The sequence below is a fragment of the Aphis gossypii genome, chromosome 3, assembly GCF_020184175.1.
Source record: "Aphis gossypii isolate Hap1 chromosome 3, ASM2018417v2, whole genome shotgun sequence".
Classification (NCBI taxonomy): domain Eukaryota; kingdom Metazoa; phylum Arthropoda; class Insecta; order Hemiptera; family Aphididae; genus Aphis; species Aphis gossypii.
Window position 1 is genome coordinate 53,582,431 of NC_065532.1, and position 22,972 is coordinate 53,605,402.

At 28.3% G+C, this 22,972-nt stretch overlaps 2 protein-coding genes across 3 annotated transcripts in view; both read right to left on the minus strand.

The window, feature by feature from the left end:
* Positions 1-1,492: 1,492 nt before the first annotated feature.
* Positions 1,493-22,972, minus strand: part of LOC114126665 (neurobeachin-like protein 1) — a 107,733-nt gene continuing 86,253 nt past the window's right edge. For both annotated transcript variants that reach the window (XM_027990665.2, XM_027990663.2), the window contains 14 exons: positions 11,134-11,258; positions 10,859-10,997; positions 10,378-10,537; positions 8,424-8,537; positions 8,187-8,339; positions 7,783-8,099; positions 7,535-7,666; positions 7,152-7,370; positions 6,862-7,084; positions 6,574-6,776; positions 6,292-6,482; positions 5,860-6,203; positions 5,587-5,735; positions 1,493-2,258 (listed from right to left, as the gene is read on the minus strand). In XM_027990665.2, coding sequence (XP_027846466.2) covers positions 2,120-2,258; positions 5,587-5,735; positions 5,860-6,203; positions 6,292-6,482; positions 6,574-6,776; positions 6,862-7,084; positions 7,152-7,370; positions 7,535-7,666; positions 7,783-8,099; positions 8,187-8,339; positions 8,424-8,537; positions 10,378-10,537; positions 10,859-10,997; positions 11,134-11,258 — 2,608 coding nt within the window. In that variant the 3' untranslated portion in view covers positions 1,493-2,119. The remainder of the gene's footprint in view (positions 2,259-5,586; positions 5,736-5,859; positions 6,204-6,291; positions 6,483-6,573; positions 6,777-6,861; positions 7,085-7,151; positions 7,371-7,534; positions 7,667-7,782; positions 8,100-8,186; positions 8,340-8,423; positions 8,538-10,377; positions 10,538-10,858; positions 10,998-11,133; positions 11,259-22,972) is intronic.
* Positions 16,756-17,857, minus strand: LOC114126669 (larval cuticle protein A3A). The gene is made up of 2 exons (XM_050204612.1): positions 17,700-17,857; positions 16,756-17,582 (listed from the first exon to the last, which is right to left on the minus strand). Exons 1-2 carry the CDS (start codon positions 17,712-17,714, stop codon positions 16,977-16,979), a joined length of 621 nt encoding a protein of 206 aa, XP_050060569.1. The 5' UTR covers positions 17,715-17,857; the 3' UTR covers positions 16,756-16,976.

Consider the following 22,972-nt stretch of genomic DNA (forward strand, 5'->3'; position numbering starts at 1 on the left):
AGTAAAATAATGAACTCCTACAATAATTTCTATGATTATTATTACTATTCTGATAACACGTGATAAATTTAATTCATTATACTGGATTACGCACCGTACGAGTGACAAATTTATTGCAAATAGTGATATTGATGGTTTGTATAATTTAAATAGTGGATCACAAGATAAATTCCTTAATAGTTTATTTACAGTATTTAAGATTATTATTTCATTGTTACTATTTGATTTAAAGGTTATAATATATGTATAACCTTGTAATAATTATTAGTACGTATAGGTTAAAATAGCAAACTATATCATTACACAAATTTATAAAAGCAGAAAAGTATTTAGAAATGTTTGGAAATTAGCATCCATGCCTAAACAAATTTAACATTAATAATATTTTTTTATGTGATATGAATTTTAAACATTTTATCAAGCCTATTATAAGTATTCAAGGAATTTTATTATAATTTATAATTTTACCTTAAATTATGATTAGAATAAAAAATTAGTTAAAAACTCGTATACGACGGACGTCTTAAGTAATAACCTACTTTTGAGTGGTGTTAGGTATTTGATAAGGCTTATTAATGAAATAGGTAATAAAACATGCATTTTATAACTAATTAGTAATTATTACCTATAAAAATTTAATTTATTTATTTGAACTTTCTTAATTAATAAATAGAATAATATCTAAAAAGTGATCATGTTTTCATCTGGATAATATAAAATAACTTTTAATGACCACCACATAGACATTTTAATATTCTTTATTGACATATGAATAAATACATTATAAGTAGTTAATTTCAAATAACTTTAATATACTTATTTATCTACAATACAAATAATAAAAATATAGTTTGTAAACAAACTTATATTAAATGTTTCAGAATTGAAAAGTATTAAGTATTCATATAGATTATAAATATAATTGAATTAATTAAAAATAATCGATGCCTAATTAGTAATCGGTACTATAACATATATTATTATTAATCATCAGGTACCGTAAAGAAACCTATGTCTTACTTGTAGGAGCAGATATAGGTGAAATAAATTTCATCGTTAGTTCATTTGAAAATGGTCAAGTACAACCGGAAAATAGAGGTTTGGTACAAAATTCTGTTTCAATTGACAATCAAGGACACAGCGCGTACCTCCTCTCACTGGGGCCTTATAATCGTATTCACAATTGGAGTTGCGCGGTTTTTTTGTCAGGACGAAGGGTCACAATATAAACGGCTAATATCTCGGATATATTTAACATTTAACAATCCTAAAGCACAATTCTATGGTATAATTACGGATAACGCAGATTAAAACAGAAAAATACATACACGACGTTCTACAAGTTAAAAAAAAATAAGTATTTTTAAAATATTTACATTATTATATTTATATAATAGTTTTAGTACTTTTAGAAAGAAAAAAAGTTTATGTAAAAGTCATTAAGAAAGGACGAGTAAAAATTAAAACTATAAAATTTACACATAACGCAAAGTCGAAGAAAATTATATTTTTTATTTAAAACTTAAAATAATGATCGAATTACAATACATTGTACAATTAAATCACAATAACAAAACCGACGTAACAATACACTAATAAATAATAATATTATTATTCCGTATTTATTTATTTATTTATTTTAACCATATACCCGAAAACTAGAAAGTACGAATATGAATTAAATTTAATACATACGACATACCTAATAAATAAAATATTATAATTGATGATAGCTGATATTGTAATTAGCACCTAAAAAATCAAATTAAGTCACCATCGAATATATAATATGTAGTATATGTATATATGAGCAATACAATTGAGGAAATATGTCTTTATCTATAATATTTGGCAAATCGATATTACATTAATATGTCATAAAATAGTATTATTATTATGTACTATATTAAATGATAATGATAATAATAATAAAATTATGAATACAATTTAAAACTAAAAACGAACTAACGTTTTATACAACAAGAGTAGAATGTTTAAAATAATAATAAAAATAATAATAATAATAATAATAATAATAAAAAATAATTACTATCGTCGAAACGATATCATGTTATTGTATAAAAAAAGACTCGACCGAGAAGAGATGCCGCGACGATGATCAATTATTATTTGAATTTGGCAATCCAATTACGACGATCTTTCCGTCTCTCAGTGGCGCCAACAAGTGCGTGTTGCCTGGAGTCGCCACCACCGTTTGGATCGGAACGTGCAGAGGGACGTCATAGACCGGATGCAAGCTATAAAATAAGTTCGAAAGTTTTCGTTATATAATAAAAAAAAACATATTATTTTATTCGTTAATATTTTGAAAATTTAAAATTTTTTTTTTAATTTTTCACTAAACAAAAATTACACAAGTGGAATTTTATGTTATACATTTAAAAACTTCACTTTTTAAACATTGTGTCACGCAAATGCATTCCTTCGTTAGCCACAAATATATTATATTATATCATTACTTAAGTAATATGATTTTATCACGAACGCACGCTGTGCACTCGACCAATGCTCCATGGTTACTAAATTCCGGGTATTTAAAAGCAATAAGAATATTCCCGAAATCTCTACCACTTTAGCCCTGCTCATCAGTTCTTTTTAAAACGAGGGTTTGACTGCCCACCCTGTATTTTTACCAAATTGTGCTTTAATACACATACTGGGTCTGTACATGTTACTTGTGTTATGGTCTATGGAGGTATCATAAATCACTGTCTTTATAATACTTAATTAATTATAATATTATGTTTTATTCAACTGTTATAAATCTTTTACTATTTTTAAATGGAAACAGTTTTTTAAATCATAGAATTTATGAAAAAACTGTTTTATAAAAATAAAAAAACATTTATAGTTCGTATACAATAGCAAAAACAAGTGATAATACTTTGTTAAGTTAATAATAACCACTTTTTGTTATACGTTTCTTTCGTGGCACATAACATGGAGTGTTAAGTTGATTTTTTTAAATATAATTTTTAGATTAAAATAATAGTGGTTAAATATAAGACGTGCGGGGTTTTTGAGTTCGAGATCACCGCTGTATGTTTACCGTAATGGAAAATGAAGTAAGACCAAAGTTAAATACGGATTTGAAATATACGTAGATTTTTTAAGATGTTTATTTTAGCGATAGACAATTTGAAAAAGGAGGCAGATTAAACGTAAAGTAAAATAATAATCCATTTTAAACGGATTTGTATTTATTAAATCCTTTGAAAACATTAAAGATGTTTAAACCGGGGCTTGAAAACGTTATAACAACGTTATGATTATAACGTTATGTTTGACAAAAAACGATTGAAATTTGTAAACGTAATTAACGGAAAACTATAAACATAAATAATTAAATAACGCAAAACAAAACGTAACGTTTAACAAGTTATATAGTATATCATTAAACAAAACATAACGCAAAACATTATTTATATATTATAGTATACCATTAAAAAAAATAATTAATTTAAATATTGTTAAAAATTTTTTAAAATTTAATATGTAGGTATTAATAGAATAATTTTATTGCCAATAGCTATAGTGATGCTCTATTGCTCTGTTACTTTGAAACAGGTACGTAAATGCGTTTAAAATTTAAATTCTGAATAATGATAAACGCAAAAATTTAATAACGTTTTAATTCTGAATAACGATAAACACAAAAATTGAATAACGATAAACTCAAAATTTGTGTAACGTTTTTATTCAAAATAACGTAAAACGAAATTTTTTTTCAAATTCAAGCCTGGTTTAAACCTAAATAATTTTTAATGAAAATATAGTTCAATAACTGAAAAATGTTTATATTATTATTTAATTTTTAGTTTACCAAAATAGAGTCTAATGATTTTCCAGCAATTACGCGATAAAAAATATTTTAGATTCTGAACGGAGTGATGAATGTATGGATTCTACAATAATGTGTGTTTTTTTTTGTGTCTGAGTACAGCATAACTAGTCGAAATAATGTTTCAATTTTAAACTTTGGGGGTGGTTTCCGATGAAAAAGTGAATATCTTTGGTGCATTATAAAGGTCAAAAACATTTTGCAACAGTTTTCAAAAAAGTCGAGAAAAACAAAAAAAAAAGTGACGGAAAAACGGGAATTTTTACTCAAACTCTGCAGTTTTTGATTAAATCGATTTTTTTATATGGTTGGAACTCAAAAACTAATCACTGTAAATACTTGAAGGTTTTACCACATGTTTATAATATCGTTATTAATATATGGCTAAATTTTCAAAATATTTTGACTTTTTTTGAGTTATTTATAGACAACTTACATTTTTTTGGCCCAGTCAAAATACTTGAAAATTTAATAAAAAGTTCCTTATAAGCTCTTCTTATAGTGGTAAAAAAATTTTAAGAATACATATGCACAATTTTTTTTTTTAGGATTTGAAGTTCAAATATTGACAAAAATTTGTCAAAACCATGAATATTTGCAAATTATTTTGTAGGAATAATTCATAAAAATGTTTGTATAAGTAGCTAACAGTTGAAAATTCAGTATGAGATTTTCCATAAGTTTAGCTTATAATAATTATAAAAGAACTTAAATTTTGGTGTATTCAGACCATTAAAATATTAACCACTTTTTTCACTAACCATTCGAAAATATATCCTAGGCTGACAAATCATCTTCGCTCAGAATCGTTTTTCGTATACAATGATACCTATCATTGGATTCAAATTTAATACTTCTATTATATTATATAATAATGATCCACACGGCACCTAATGTACAGCAGAGCGATACCCACTTCCCCGTTTTTTTATGTTTGCTTTGGTGTAATGTTAAGATATTATTTAAATTGCCAATTTAATATTAAAGAACTACATACTACTATTTACTTTAGGGTATCATATTTATTAAATAACATTTATAGTTTGTACTACTTTTGCAGTTAGGTATGTCTTATTATACTATTTATTATGAAATGTTTTGGCACAAGTGAGATATGACTACATTTAATTAACTATCTTTTTAATTATGTAGTACTGTAGTTATCAAATAAGCACCAATAATGAAGTTTTCAAAATAAAAAAACATTGTCATGTAAAAAAACCTGTACTTTTGTATAAGCGCAAATCGCATTGGCTAAAGAGATTAATTTCTTCACTGGTGTAACTTAGTGACTAAATAATTAAAATAACAATTTTTTTTTATGTAATTTTAATTGCCTATACTTCACCCCTTAAATACAATTCCAGTTATGCTCCAATTAAAAACTACTATTCTATTTAAAACACTTTTTATTCAAAAATTGTTTTTAATTGAATACAGTTAATAACTGAAAAATGTTTAATTTTAGTGATAATAATACCTTAGACTTTTTGTCATTAATTTATTTTTGTAATTAAAAACTTAAGAAAATAGTTAACAATTAACTATATTTAATAATTGATTTTCCACTAAGATAATATCATAAATTATATATTAGATATTATATAAATTAAATATTTTTATGCTACTGACATTTAAACTGAAACCAAGCAGTGTTGGATTATATAGTTTCTAAATTTTAATTTACGTAAGTGCGGTATTTTTAGCATTCCTATAATACTCACCCTAATAATCTACTTAGCGTTAGATCTCCTGCATCGTCGACTACCACTAAACAGTCACCTATAGTTGTAATACCAGTCACTTGGGCTGCAACGTATTTTGAACCTAAATTGTCACCGTTGCAGCTGAATACATGGACGGAATGGTTTTTCTAAAAATGATAAAACCATAAAAATGTATTTTGAATGATCAAAATATGTGAGCATATTTTTATAAGATTATACGTATAAGTTTAACTACATAAATGTTCTGATAAATTAATACTTCTATCGTACTTTATCTTTAGCTGAAAAAGCTATATGTCCTTGAAATGAAATCGCCACGAATGTTATGATGGACGGAGGGGAGACACATCCAAGAGGAGTGAGACAGTGGACCAAAAGTCCTTGATGTATGCTGTATACATTAACGGTGCCATCTTGTGAACCAGAAACGGCCATATCCAGTTCCGTAGCGATCGCTACGCAGATGATGGGCAAATCATGGCCGAGAAGCGTTTGGAATGGTTTAGGATTTGTATTGTTTGCATTTGAAACGTCCCATACGACCGAAGTACAATCCTTCGAGCCACTTATCATGTACCACCCGCAGGAATCTAGTGCCAAACATGTCACTACGTCTAAAAAAGAAAAATTTAAAACATCGATAATACCTGTACTCTTCATAATTATAACGACTCTTGTTAAGTAGTCTTTTGTTAAGTTTACCAAAGTGTCTTATGACAGACGACACGTATTTGTTTTTTGAAAAACTGAATGTTTTCACACTATAGTCCCAATGACCGGCGGTGAATAAATATTTGGCGTCGTGAGATACGGCAAATAAGTGACTGTTCATTTCAATGGACGGATGATATGAGGAAGATCTCATTGGATACGCGTTTGGATCTTTTTTACCCCTATAAATGGAAAACAAAAACGATCCACATTATTGTCACATTCTACTAGAAGTCGACAAAAACCTAATAATTAATAATATAATAAATTTACTTTAGCAAAATATGCGATTGGTCCACTTCAAGCGTGAATCCCCTATTGGAATGTTTGTCATATGGCAACCACGAGTGCCTGCCGATCAAAGAGTTATCACACACCGTTACCAATGTATCGTCAGTCATGAACGTCTGTAATAATCCTTTAGAACCCGACCGAGGGGGACTTAAAAATACCATCGGGTGTTTATTATCCGTTATCTATAAAAACAAGTGGTTTTTACAGATAGTGCTAAATTGTATTTTTTGTTATTATTTATACGTTAATTATAATTATTAAAAGTACCTCGACATAAAACGTGAATAATTCTGATAGCATCATTGTAAGATCTGGTTTTTTGTGGTCCGATTTCATCATTTTTTCTAACGCTTTGTCTAACGATAATCTTACTGGATGAGGTTCTTTTAATAACTGACTCGGGGTTTGTCCAAAATTATTGATCATGCCTTCTACAGCTTCTCTTTCAATAGGATCGACAATCGCATCTAGATCAACGGCTCCCTCGTAACTATATAGTACATGTGTTACATGTTAATAGACTAATTAAAAAATTTATCTGACGTCGTTTAAGTCACCTGCAGTAATAGAAAACATTCATAGCATCCACTGCAGCTTGACCTTTTTGCTTGTATCCGAATATTAAATCGATCCACTCATGAAGATGATTCGACACATATTCAGATTCCAAAGCCTTTCGGTGTTTGTATATGAAGTCTTCGGGGCTGTCTGCCCAAGGAGGAAGAATAACGTCACCGATTCTTTCTTTAGACGATTGTAAGCGACCCAAATCGAATCTATAATACAGTTAATTTGAAATAATATTTGTTTTCTTAAAAACTCACAAGACACACACTTTAATATTATACATATCTTATTTTGACTATTTTTATAACATTTCTATTTTCAATATTTTTTTTTGTACTCTTAAGTTAAAATACTATTATTCAAAAAAACTTACTTGTTCATGTTTTTTAAGAATTCTGGAAAATAGAAAAATTCTGGTATAAGTTCTTTGACATCATTTGGTGTATCCATTAAAAGCTTCCAAGTTTGCGCGATTGAATGGAATTGACGATCAGCCACATCAAATCTATAATATTGTTAGGATACTCAATATTATTTCGTTAATAATGTCACATAATATAGTTAAATGCAAAATAATAAGTGAGCCATAATATTTTGTAATTATAAATAAATAAAATTTACCTTCCGCTTTGAAGCTCGATATGTAGAGAAGTAAAAGGTTCAACCCTAACCAAATAATGAAGTACACCGGCAGAATTTGAATAGTGTGTACCGTAATGAAATTTTCCAATAACTCCGTTTGGGTCCTCAAAGTTTCTGTACTTAGCTTGTACGTCAGCCTCATTGTTGGGATTTACAACACCCACGGGTCGAGATAAGTCTCTGAACGTTTTTGGATCGTTTAAATCTAGCTCCTTAGATTTATAATCAGCTAGCACCCACGGAAATACTGGGTATTGTGACAGATCATTGTAAGTGCGGCCTGCTATTGTATTCAGCTGGGCGTAAAAAATAATTATTAGTTGAATAATACATTTGATTATAATTCACGATAAACCTAACTGATGCTATACAGTAGTACTCACTTGCATTAAATATTCAAAGTTTGAAATTTCTCTATTAACCCACTTTTGAGTACAGCCAGACTTTCGTAAAAGGTCTTGTGGGTGTCGACTGCTATTAAATGAGAAATTAGGTGGATGCACGCTATAAATTGAAGTCAATACTTTCAAACGAATCTTAAAATCATAAAAAGAATAATATACAGTATACACATTTAAAAATGGTAATACATAATTGGTAATATATTTCTGTATGTTTACCTTTGTTGTAAAGTTAAGAAAATAATTTGATTGATCCATTAAGAAAAATTCCAAAGCACTTCTACGTAGATTGTATCTTCGTAAATATACATCTCTCAATTTTGTCATGGACCACTGAAAATACACAAGTTTTGATCATTATGTTTTATTGTTTTTAGGCTCGTTCCGTATCATTTATAAATAAATAAATTATTAATGCATACATTTATAATAATTATGTATTTTAAATTGTATTCCAGAAACACACACACACACATACATATATATATATATATTATATATACATTATACAATATACTCGTACATATTATTATCATCATATTATGTATAATTTTAATGTACTTAATTATTAAACATTTATAAAATGTTTTTTTATCGCAAAACCTAACCCCCATAAATCGAGACGTTATATATAGAATATTGACAGCTGAATGCGATTGAAACAATTATTATTGTCCAATACAATGAGATGTTTTATTGCTGATTTATTTTAAAATTAGTTACACGTGACAAGTTGTATATACAGTATCGTTGATACATATGAAACATATCTACTTGATAGTTATTTAGTTAAGTATGTATCAGCAGCTAAAAATATGAATCGAATAATACGATCCAATTTAAACAATTTGGGTTGTATAATTTGATACATATTACTTTCACTAGACACAAGGACATGACATACAATATGGTGTTGCCAATAATTAGCACTGCTATGAATAAATGATGTCCGGTTGTAAATTTCACTGTCACAAAGAGTAATACGATGTGCACTTTTGTTTTTAAAAGAAAATAGAAAAACTATAGGTAGTTCTATTATATAGTACTATTATTTAAAACGATCGTTTTCTTAACATTTTAGTTGCTTAATGAAACGAAGATACAGGGTTTTAGTTTTATCTACAATTATTGATTTATAATTATTTTCAGCGAATAATATAAATGCATTATATACTACCTATTAACTTTTACTTTTCTATATAAATGTTTAACTAATTTGTTTAAGTTCCATTAGAAAAAAAAAAAAAAAAACAATAAAATAAAATAAAGTTTTTTATATAAGTTTTTAAGAAAATATGTATCCGATATCCACATTTATTTATTTGAGAAAATGTGAATACAATAGACTATTTAAAACGTATTCATAGAGTATAATTAAGGAAAGAATTTAATTTATCTAAAATTATAATATAATATATTTACTTTAATTATATAATTACTGAAATCAGTAAGTATAAGTATATTACTTTTCTAAAATAATAAAATGTTTTCATATCCATCGAATTTGTTTTTCCAAAAATATAGTACTTTATGATTAAACTATTTTATTAGGTAGTGTTTGTAAGTGTCAGTAGTTGATTAAATCACAATAAACGATGGGAGTCAGAGAAGAAGTAATGCTAAAGCGGTTCCTTCTCTGACTCTCGATACAAAAGAAAGAAAAAAAAAAGTTGATTAAATCATATATTATATTAAATATTAGATAGGCAGAATACGAGAAGAAATATATATATTAATAAATTCGTTTTATACGTATCATATAAAAGTCTAATTTTGTGACCAAAATTATAAATATATAAATGCAATTATAATAAGTATTTGATTAATGAATATTATATCATTAAATATTAATTAATATATTATAATTATAATATGTATAATGTTGTATATAATAATATACTAATCGTATATAATTTATTCTTATAATAATTCATCATCAAAATTTGACGTTACAGCTAACTCGGTGTGCTTATTTAAGTCATAAACATTTAATAAATAATATTAATAATAATAAAAAGAAAATTTCATAATTTATAAATTTTTACCCATTAAAGGCACTAAGGAAACATAATATAAGGAGTTAATTTTGTTTTAAATATTTATATTGAAGAAATAAAATTCCAATTTTGATCATGAATAATATTATCATGTACAGAACATATTAATATCCTACCTTAAAGTCATGTCTATCGCAATCCTCCGTGATCGGGGTTAAATCGTGGAAGTAAGCATGTGTTGTAGATATGACTAATCGTCCTTTTATTACACTCATCAAAGTTACTAATTGGCAGTCAACTGACAAAACTAACTTCTCTTTTCGTTCATTGTCCTCCCTAAAAAATATAAATAAATTCAATAGGTAAGCATTATTAAAACTATATTATAAATTATAAACTATATACATATTATACTATATTGTATATTATTGAAAAAATAATTTTTCAAATATTTCAGACTTTTTCTTTTAAAAAACACTATTTTATACTTAACAAATCTTTACATCATTTATAGTTAAATCGAGTATAGGTGGTATTTTAAATATACCATTATAAATTATAATGATTGGTTTTTAGTGTTAAAATTTTAAAAAAGTAATGAAATTATACATACTTTAGTTAGCAAAAAAAAAAAAAAAAATGGTTAAGTGTATTTACTCTGGATAATTCATTTTATATGAAGCTATATCTTCATCCGGTAACATTTCACCATCTTCTTCTACCAAACTTCGAACGGCCACTTGTGGCATACAAGGCGGTATTTCCGGACAATCCATCATACATTTAATACCACTCCCTACATGTACAGTGATTAAATTGAAATTATTTTGAAAATACTTAACAGTTAAAAGTTTATCATGTAGAAATAATAAAATTTTATGCATGCATTAAAAAAATATGGTTTAATAAAAATGCTATAATATGTGTTTTACCAGCGTTGTCTCTCAAATTACTAGCATTTTGATGGTTGTCAAAATGATAGTTGGGACAAAGTTTGAGCCGCATTCTTGAATAATTTTCGTGTTGTGATAAAATCCAGTGACGTTCTGTGGTTGACCTAAAATTAAAAATATTGTTAAATTATAAAAGAAAAATACGAATTACCAAGTAGAAATATCTTTTATATCCACTTGTATACATGACCAAACGAACCCATTATTTGCAACACTTAACATCAGAATCGTAGAGTAAATATATTCATAATATATAGATTTAAAAAAATTTAAAATACCAACAAAACGCTTAAAACTAGCTAAGCAATTACCTATTGTTGTTATAATTATTTGCCAGTAAAGCTATTATGAATTGACAACACTTAATAACAAAAGTAAATTAATTTGAAACTTTATATTTATTAATGAAAGTTAGAAACAAACCTAAATACAGATTACGGTTTTCTATCAGTAAAGGTTTGTTAGGTACGTTATTGAATGGTTTCAAAATAAACTATCTAATTAAAAAAATGATTAAAACAAAGTTTAGATAAAAATGAAAACCACAATACCTTAAAATGCTTTCACTTTTTTAACACTTTCATATATTTTTTTTGTGCTTTTATACATAGATTGATTAATACATTGAATATTACACGGAGTTGTTAAAATATTCTTTAAAAGTACCAACTACAATCGATATTCAGAACTATTTATATACTTATACTTCCAAAGTAATTTTTTATTGCCTGAGAAGAATTTTTCACAATTAAGAGAAATAATACAATAAGATAAATAAATTTCTATTTTCTGAGAATCTAAAATATTTAATACTAACAATACCATTGTTACCTCATTAGATAAGTAAAAAAACATTAGCATTCCTCCGTCCTCGACTGGAAGAATGTCTAGGTCGTTTAAAACCTATGTATATTGTATAATTTTCGAGTTGAATAAAATACGAAAAATGATTGAAATTCAGTGTTTAAATTCGATCTAAACATACTTCGTCCTTAACATTACTCTTGTAAACAAATCAATCATGAATAAGTGATATATACTGTCATACTGATACCCAGGTATAATATCTCTATATTTGTCTAAAATAAATAACTTCACAAATTTCCGTTCAAATTAAATATTATAGAGCTTATAGAGTTTAGTATAATATAGTTTTCAATTAGTTTTACTTTTTCTTATAGGTAATATTGTAACTTTTTCGTTTGGCAATACTTGCAAGTAGAATATGACATTATTTTCTTAATATTTTAATTTTAACATTGAACTCTAATAACAATATTAACCTATATATCAAAATATTTATTGTGCATAGTATTATTTTCATATTATTAGTATATAAAATACCAAAAACTATTGGTTATAAGGTATCAAGTATTTTGGAGATTATTAAAATTACCATTAAAATCTATGAAATTAATTTTATTCTTACATACTAGGTAAGGTAAAAGCTATAGGTAGATTAATGTTTAATCACTGATTAAATGAATCAAAAATTGTTCATGGAAAAATAATATTATTACATGAATAAATATGAAAAAATGAAAGCATGGTCAGGTCTACTAGTATCTAAATAAAACTATATCGCTGTGGCTTACAATACTTTAAAAAACGAACAACTAAAGATAATTTTTAATAAGTAGTTAAATTAAAATTAACTAGAAAGCTGTTTGATTTTAGATCATATTAATAAGTAGTAACGACAAGATTATATTATAAATTGTATACAAGTGTTTTACTATATTTATAATATTATATGATATTAATTGTATTCAATATTTCTTTAATTGAATACAATTTTACATTAAAATGTCCATCAACTATCTATAGTTGAAATGTTTTTAACAAAATTGTAATAAAGGGTTATAGCCTCATTAGTACAGTAGTGTACGTGAAGTATTTTAAAGAAAAGTAAAAATATACAAATGTTAAAACGCACTATTGATTACCGATATTCTAATTATCTAATTTATTTGTAAGAGAAAAATATTACTTCCACTAATTTTTTGATATCGTCTATCTGAAGTATCTGCCATATTAGTTGTAATTTTTAAATAAAATGTTTATGCTCCTATAAAAAAAAAAAATCTTTTTTTGTTTCTAAAATACTTATTACTCATATAAAATATTCGAGCGAATAGTTGATATACAATTATACCTAACCTAAGGGTTATCGATTTTTTTCCACAGAGTGAACACGTGAGTTTAAAAAAAAAAGTTCTATAATATAATCACGTTTTGTAGTTGGAAAAACACTTAACATTTGTATCACCAGAATCCCATTAACACGCATAAAATATATAAGAGTAAAATAATAACTGTCAAATAAATCGTATTTACATTATTTCATTGCCAGTAAGTTGCATCGTGTAGTGTAGATATTATTATTAATTATTATATATTCGTAGGTATCTCTACACGCTCAAACATATTATATCGACCGAAATAACATCACCAGATATTGCATAATAATTCTTTTTTATGTTCGTATCATAAGGTGGAATTATACAGACATAATCATTATACGGACGGTTTCACATAATAATATAATGGTACAGATTTTGTTTACGAATATAAAATAATAATATAATACACAGTAGTAAATGCACATTTTCGGGGAAAAAATGATGTAATAATTAAAGCGTCTTATTATGTGTGGGCGGTAGTAACGTTGGTGTGCGGGTGGGGGGGAAGGCTGTTACACAATTTCGGTCGTCTACGAAGACGCGTAATCGCGCTTACATGTCACACATAATATACTGTGTTTAATAACAATATACGCGATAACAATATTAAAACAGTGTTGCGCACTGGACACACCTCCGCCGAGTATATTATACGTGAATATAGGGGGCCTTCCTTTCGTAATTATAACAATATAATAATGTAGGATCAGTAGCAGCGCACACCGAGTTTTAATAATTATTGTAAGGACGTCCAGTCATCATTCCATGCCATATTTAAATCGGAAACTGGAAATACTCCAAAACGTAGTACGGATCATCTCCATTTGGAAAACAATAAATAATATTATAGGATTATATTGTAGAATGATAACTATTCAAACAATTCATGTTTTATCGATCGATTGTGATGCGTGTATATTCGTATGGAAAACATTTCGGTAATGAGTGTTACAGAAATACAGACTACTGTACAGTACTACACGAAAAAATTTACTGTCAAAATGATGATTGGCAATACATGACACACGATGCATTATAATTTATAAATTATAACATTGAACTATACACTCGACGTTTCTCATATAGTATTGTTCGGTATTGTATAACAAAAATAATAATTTAATGTTCAATTTATACTTAATTACAATGAAATAAAATATGAAATGAAAACGTAAGTATTGACGTGAAAGAAATAGAAAAAAGTATCCACGCGCACAGTAAAATATTTTAAATCTAATATTTGATGAAATAGGTGTAGTTAAAAAATTATTATTATTCATAATTTATTCGCCTACATGTTATATATTAAATTCCTAGGTATCTACTTAATCATCTTCACAACGATACGGCTGTAGTGATATTTAAAATAAATGCTTAATAAACCTAAAAAAAATATGATAATTATTCAATATTTTGGATAATGAACGTAGTATGCGCATTTTGTCACCGTAAAAAAAAACGTAATCTGTTGGTGCGACTGTTCGAGGACGCGGACACGAAAATGTATCAAAAACTTATTACAAATTACAGTATTAAAACATTTTCAAAGTAATTCCTTGAACATTCTTGAGCAGAAAGGATACACTTTTAAAATTTTGATTATTAAAAATCACTATTATTTCAGTCGGGCACGGAAGAGTTAAAAAAAATCTTACAAATAATACTAAAATAAAAGTAAAATAATAAAAATATGATATTTACACAAAGCAATTTATGCAGATATAAATTATTAAGTATTTTTTATAATAAAAGAAGTATAAAAAAATGTAAAAATATTTTTTATGACAAATTTTCTAATTATCATATTATTATAAATATAATATAATATTATTAAAAAAAAAAATAATATATTTTGTTACCTATTTACCTAAGTTACTTATTTATAAACTATATTATGTAAATTTAAAGTATATTAATGTAATTTTTAAGTCCACCTTTAAAAACAGGTTAGCAAATAGCGATGTAAATAAATTGCGTTATTTATTTATATATATAAAAAAAAAGATATTAAGCCCACTCTAAATTTTTTTATGAAAATCAAGCTGCGGAATACATATAAATATATTTATATTTTGATACGCAACAACAGAATTATAGTTATTACTTATATAAATGTAAATAACTATAGTAGTATTGAATATCAAATAATGACAGTACGTAAATCAAAAATTAATTTATTATGGTAGCGTTTATTTTGTATCGATTCTATAGTTTTAGGTACCATTATAAATATGGTAATACACAAATATTTAATGACTAGCGTACTAATTAACTTTATAATGATTTTAAAATGTAATCGAAAAGTCTTGACGTATAGTCAGTATAGCATACTTGATTAAACGTTCTAACCACAAGGTAATAACTTCTAACAATTAATACAATGTGAAGTGTAAACAAATCGCAGTCGAAAACGACATCAAATTTTGTCTTAAGAGTACCAAAATATAACAGCATTATAGTCTGCAGTTCGTACTACGAAAGACGATAAAATCACATTATTTCGCGCTCAAAACCAATAGATCACTTAGTCTAAAAAGGCCCGTGTATTTGGCGAGTATAGTAGGTATAACGTGTAGTTTTTCCCGGTTAACATTACTAAAGAATATAAATTCTAAAGAGAGGAAGGTGTTCAGTCTATACTATCAAAGTAGCAACTTAAACTTGAATTTTGGATAATAAATAATATTATATATAAAAACTAAAACGCAATACATAATTGAATATTAGGCACAATTGTAAACTTAAACAATAATCACAATAATTATATTTACATTAAGTTTGTACCAAAAAAGATAATATACCTACTTCATTGTCTATTAAAATATTTTTTAAAGAGCTAAAAGAGTGTATAATAGACTATTATAGTATAATATATTCATAATATTATTAGGATGGTTCGATCAGTAATAATATGTAATTATAATATGACTAATATGACATGAATCGTCAGGATGCTGACCGATGTCTATATTATAGTAAACATAAAACACGGGAAGACAATGTTCATCTTTGTAAGTATAACTAATATATTTAATTTGTTTTTTTCTTAGTAATGCTTAATGGTAATTTTTTAATTGTTTACTGAAATATTTTATCGAATAGCCTTACAATATTTTTGAGAGAAATTGAACTTTAAAAACCGACACTTTAATATTATAACACATAATTCAATAACGCTCGATGATAGACGAAAATTTAAGAACAACACTTCAGAAAAAATGTTGTCAGAATGAGTTATTGTTGCAAACGTATAAACAATGAGGTAGGTGGCTGGTGGTTTGAATTCAAAGTTACAAATTCACAATAACGACTTAATAGATATACTAAATACTTATAGTATGATTATAAGTAGTGTATATAGAGAGTGTATTTTACTTATGTTTTGTAAAAATAATAAACACACTCGTAGTATACAATATAATATGTTTAAGAGTTAGAAACTTTATTTATTGCCTTGAAATATATATAAGATAATACAACATAACAGCGAGGAAAAAGTTATGTACAAAAAGAAAACACAAACATAAAATAAAAATACACGTAAAGTATATATACTTATATATATATATATATAGAGTGAGAGAGATTATGTCCGGCGGAGTCAGTGGCGGCGATGATCTTATACGGCGGTGTCAGTCATTATACGACTACGGCAGGGGCGACGGCGGGTGCCGCAACTGGCACGTCCTTTTGGACGACAGCGTTGAATCCGTTGACGTCGTCGGCGTAATAGTTGACGGTTCTGCGGCTGCCGTCGGGTTCGATCAGACTGTAACGGCCTTTGACTACGTCACCGTCGCGCACTTCCTCTTGATCCTTGGCGTCACCGGTCAGCGAGTCGCGGACCGTGTACGCGAATTGGTATTGAGGGTAGGCGTCTGTGAAGTCAAGCTTGGCAACGGCTGGAGCGGTGGCAACTGGCAACGGTGCGGCGGCCACGGGCAAAGGCGCGGCTGCGCGGACCAATGGAGCGCTGGCCGGGAACGGTGCTACGGCAGCGGCCGGGAACGGTGAGGCGGCGAAGCGTGCGGCAGGAGCCGGGAACGCCTGTAGAGGAGCGGCCACGGCACGGGAAGCGGCCGGCAACAGTGGCGCTCTGAATGGGTAAGTGGCGTACGGGTAAGCGGCGGGTGCGGCCGAGTACGGCAACAGTCCTGGATAGGCGTACGGGGATGGGGCGACGGCGGGAAGTACGCCAGGTTCGCAACGGCCAACGGCTGCCACGACGGCCAAGACCAATGAAGACTGTTACGAGAAAAACACAAATCGATAAAATATGTAAAAGAAAAATAGCACGCCGACAGATATCGTCGACCATATAAAATATCATAATAATCGCATTACTATAACACTGGTACTTACCTTGATGAATGCCATTTTTTCGGTGATTTATTGTTTTGTTACTGCGACGGTGACAAGACTGTGAGTGTTGTTTTTCGGAAAAGACCGGATGAACTCGAGAGTCGAATTGGATGTGATTGACAACGGTCATCGGCGACGGTTATATAGTAGTCTGTGGACGCCCCCACAAAGCGTCTTTTTCGCTGTACCCCTACACCGTAGATTCGATGATTGAATACGACGGATATTGTGCCACCCACCGGCGATTGACACCGGACAGGGGCCGTTTGCCAAGTGGGTGAGGGGAGAGGGCCGTGTCGTAACGGAGACGTGGCCGCGCGACCAGAATGCCATATCAGCCCCGGCGATGGAACAACGGTTCAATTTAATAATATAATAGTACAGACGTGACAATGTCCGGCGAGTATAATTGTATGCGGGTCATCGAGTCTTGGTCCGAGTCCAATCCGATCCATATACCTACGACCAGACCGACCGAGGTGTGTACGCGGCGAAAGTGAAACCTCCGCGTGGGTGTATCACACAGCCAGTCGTCATCGTCCTTGGAAGGACGCGACGAAAACCGTCCTGCGGACTTGTGCGTCACCGTCATCAGGGAGACTTCGGCGCGACGAATAATATATTGACGAACATGCACGTACTATAATATGTTATGTATGCATGTTCATTAAGTATACTGTTATACGTCATACGTCCAACTCGTAGTCGCGGTTCACATGTGTCATCGTAAATCTTTCAAGAAACAACGAAACCAAACAGTTTAATGTACGATAAAGATATACTATGTGACAGGGGGCAGATGAAATAAAGGGCGAACAATACGAAAGTTGTAGATAACAATTATCTTATGACTTCGACAGTTTTCTTGTTTATAAGTTAATTTATAAAAATGTGAGCATCATACATATTAGCCTTTCTGATAACAATTTTAACATTTAAAATGCTTATAATATTTATGTATTTTTTTGAAACTATGAGTATATGTTGCATCTGAGTTGGGTCTCAAATTAAAAATTGTTACACTATAGTTAAGTCCCGGTTTATTTTAGGTACTACGCACTAGTTGGATCACTGGTTTTCTTTTCGTAAGCACTACACTACAATAACATTTCTATATATTTTCTGTATTTTTTATCTATAACTCTTACAAAGTTATCTTTCAATATCTAAAGACATTTATATAAATATGACATTAAAGTTATAGAAGTACTAATTCTAATAGTACCTATGTATTATATTTCTTAGATAATAATTTGGCACTGACATATTTCATATAGGAAAATACCAAAAAAAGTAATTTCTAAAATAGTTAATGAGAATTTAGAAAAATGAAAAGTGATGTCTGTCAATCTCAGAATTTTTAAGATTTTTAATTTGTATTGTATAATTTATATAGTATGTACTTAAGATACTTTGTTACTTCTTTAAAATAATCCCAAACCCAACTAGTGTAATAGATTAGATCCTAATAGTACTTGGAGCCCAACTTGAGTGCGCCGGATTATTTAATTTATATTTTTACGATCATTAAATGGTTATAGTATTTTTTGTTTGTTTCTAGTCTAGCATGACATTCTTGGTAAATCTCATTTCGATTTTAAAAATACAATCTAAAGCTGTTATAAGTATTTCACTTATATGACAAATAACTAATAAGCGAAGGTACTATAAATAAACCTTTTTGAAAGTACGATGAGGTGTACATTTTCACATCCAGAATATCATAGTTGATTTAACATTATTAAATTTTAATTTAATAACTTAAATCCTTTTACTATAAATAATTTTACTTTATAACTGTCATTTGGATGATAATTTTTTGGGCATAAATCCATATTACACATATTCTTATATTGTTTAATGTTTATTTTATTTCTCCTATAAATTGGCGATAAATCAAAATAAAAATAAAACTTATCATAGTGAGTTTTCATATATACATTTATTACATATTATGTAGGTAATGTATCTATATTTGATCAAAATATTTGAATATTTAATTGAATCACTCCATTAAATAGCATAATGATTAATAAACAGTAATTATTGATTGTTGTGAATTTTTAAATATTTCCGGGAATTCCCGTCGAGTTACGTTTCAGAACCCTAATGGTCTAGCCTAGCTCCCTCTTTTTTCTTTCTAAAATACATTTCATTAGGCAATTACCTAGTCAATAATTGTGAAAATGATGAAGTTTATGTGATTCGTCTCCCTCTTATATCATAATCATTATTCTGGACATGGGTAGTGTGAAGGGAGGGGTTAATGACAAACCCCGAAACAACTAAATTTCAAGGTTTATATCCGGATAAACTGCGACCCCGATATAATATAACACTACTATTTAAGTGGTTCAAGATCATGCACGAGCGTCTTCGACGCGACAACGGCGGTGGTCAAGTCGTCACGCGCGCACGAAACGGAATAGGTTGCGAAACTCCTAAATAGAAAACGCCCCTTAGGATTGTATGTCCATCACGTAGTATGCATATTATTTTAACTTTGTACATGCGATCGTAATTATTGTTGCGCGTGTCCATTTCTGCGCGTACGTCAACAATAATAATATGTCGTCAACTGCGCTGCAACTCTGACCAGATAGGTGCCGTAACAATGCGATTTCGATCGAACAAGAAATAAATTCAATTATAACGTTTGCCAAAGTGGATTTCGTCCAGACGGTTTAGAAACACAATCATATTATACTACTTATTTGCTCAAGTTCGGTATAATATATAGCGCGTCAGTCGTGGTCGGGACGCCGCACCTGACGTTCGTTTTTTATTGCATCCCATGCAATATGTAGGAGTTTTTTAAATTATATAATATAACCTATATGGACGGTAAGCGCCACCGACTAAGAGTGTAGTCGTTAAGTGTTATAGTCTTAAACGCGTCCCTGTCGGTCCGAGACGCATTCGCAACGCTATTTAAGTATGATAAATTATAATACAAATTATCTCCCATGTGATGAAATATATAATACAAATTTGGCGATTAAATATGATAACTAATATATTTTGTTAAAAAACATTAATGTATTTACAGTATTATGATTTCATTCTTATAATACTAGTTCTGATAAACTTAGGTTTTGAGTGTTGTTCGGGCATTATGCATAAATATTATGAACGGAATCAAATCAGAAATAAGAAATTTTACGTTCGATCTGATCTAAATAAGAATGTAATATAATATATTACACTAGGTAACAACATACTATTACAAAATGCACCGGTCAATTTTTTGTGTATGAGCGTTATATTATAGAATTCAAATAGGCCCTATATATGTCCACTAAATTATAATTATAATAAATAAAAAAATAATTGATATCTGTTAGATAAGGTAGTTAGATCACCGTTTGATATTAAACTCAAAGGATCGCAAAGAAAATATGTAATATCATTCCCGATTTCGTAAGTTATAACTTTTTTATCGTCAGAAAAAAACCAAAAGTTGATTTTATTATACAAATCATTTGAGAACACGCGTTGCACATTTCTTTTTTTTTTTTGATAATGACATGCGTGTTATGTATTACACGAGTATCGCATAATATCTGCCACGACAAAGATGTAATTACAATTATTGCTAAATAGCGTACGCCTGATAAAATGGACTTTCGCGCTAAAGGCCTCGGGGTGAGTTCAATACAATACTATATTATAATATGTTTTAATCAAAATATATTTACACGGCATATTAGCTGATGTATAGTTTCTAATATTATACCTACCATACGAAGTATGACAAAGATTACGTTGACAGTCAAATATTCCCAAAGGCCTTTTCCATTAAAACGATAATACGCACATAAACCATTGTGAAATTTCAACTAAATGTTAATACTTCATTGTTCATTTTCTTTTAGATCTACTAGCTTTAATATGGTTGTAAAAATAATTTATTTAACTAAAAATATAAATTATAAAACTAGGTATTTCATATTTTAGACTGTACGAGTAAATGTTTAAATATTTTATATGTATGTAAGTCAATTCGTTAACACCTTACAATTTCAATTATCGATTAGTAATGTACTATAGTGACTTATACAAAATTAAATTAATTTGATGTATGTACAAAATGTATGGTCTTAAGTCGAATACTAAATGTGCACAATATGCATTATATATTTATAGTTTACCTTATAATAGAAGGTTACAAATTAGAACTATTAAATTAGAGATGATATAAAAGTTATTATTGCATATGATATTATAAATTGTCATGTACCCAAAAATAATACACGGAGTATTTATTTTATAAAATTAATGCAATGGAATATAATTATTATATTATGCATGTATATCTAATTTTGATTAATATTAACGTATTTTTAAAAACAATTTTATTTTTATTTTATTACACACGCATATCTTACAAATACATTTTAATATCGATTTATAATCTCTTAGTATAAGTATTGGTTGGAGTCATTATATAGTTAATATTAGTAATATTATTATAAATACATGTTAAATATTATTAGATTTGTGATTAAATTTAGTAAATAACGAATTGGTGAACCTAATGTCTGTAATTTTAGATTAAAGACAGGTTAAAAAAATAATATTTCGTATAAAAAGAATTGCAGTGTTTTCCGTACTCGTTTTAAATTGGCGAAAGACTAATTCAACTCCCACATTTTAATATACAATTATACAAATTAAATACGTTTTGTTAATAAAAAAATATTCCATATTTTAATTTAATATTATACAAATTATTTGGTATATGTTGGTATGTAGAACACGCATTAATAAACTATTATGCAAACAAGTGTCAAATACATTTGAGAGTGCAATTATATACATTAAAAAGTTGATTTCCTCGAAGTAACATCTTGGCATACGAATTCACATAAAAGGCATACATTTTTAAGTAGTTAATATAGGTGTAGTCCTTATTTTATATTTATAAAATTATAACGTACACGATATTATATGTCGTTACGTGCCAAATCTACATAGTAAAGCTATTAAGTTTCACAAATTAATATTAATCATTTATAAAATTAATGTCAATAATATGGTCATCAAATAACAGAATATAAACATAAAAATTCTCTTCACACAGAGTCCAAAAGAGTCAAAATCTAAAGCCTGTAATAAAAATTAAACTAATTAGAAATATTATGAACGTCAATGTATAAAAAATGATTATCGGATATTTATTTAACAAAGAGGTTTTAGTGTAAATGAAATTTTTATTGAATTCACAAGAAGAATTTATAAAATGATATTATAGTTTTAAATATTTTAATAAC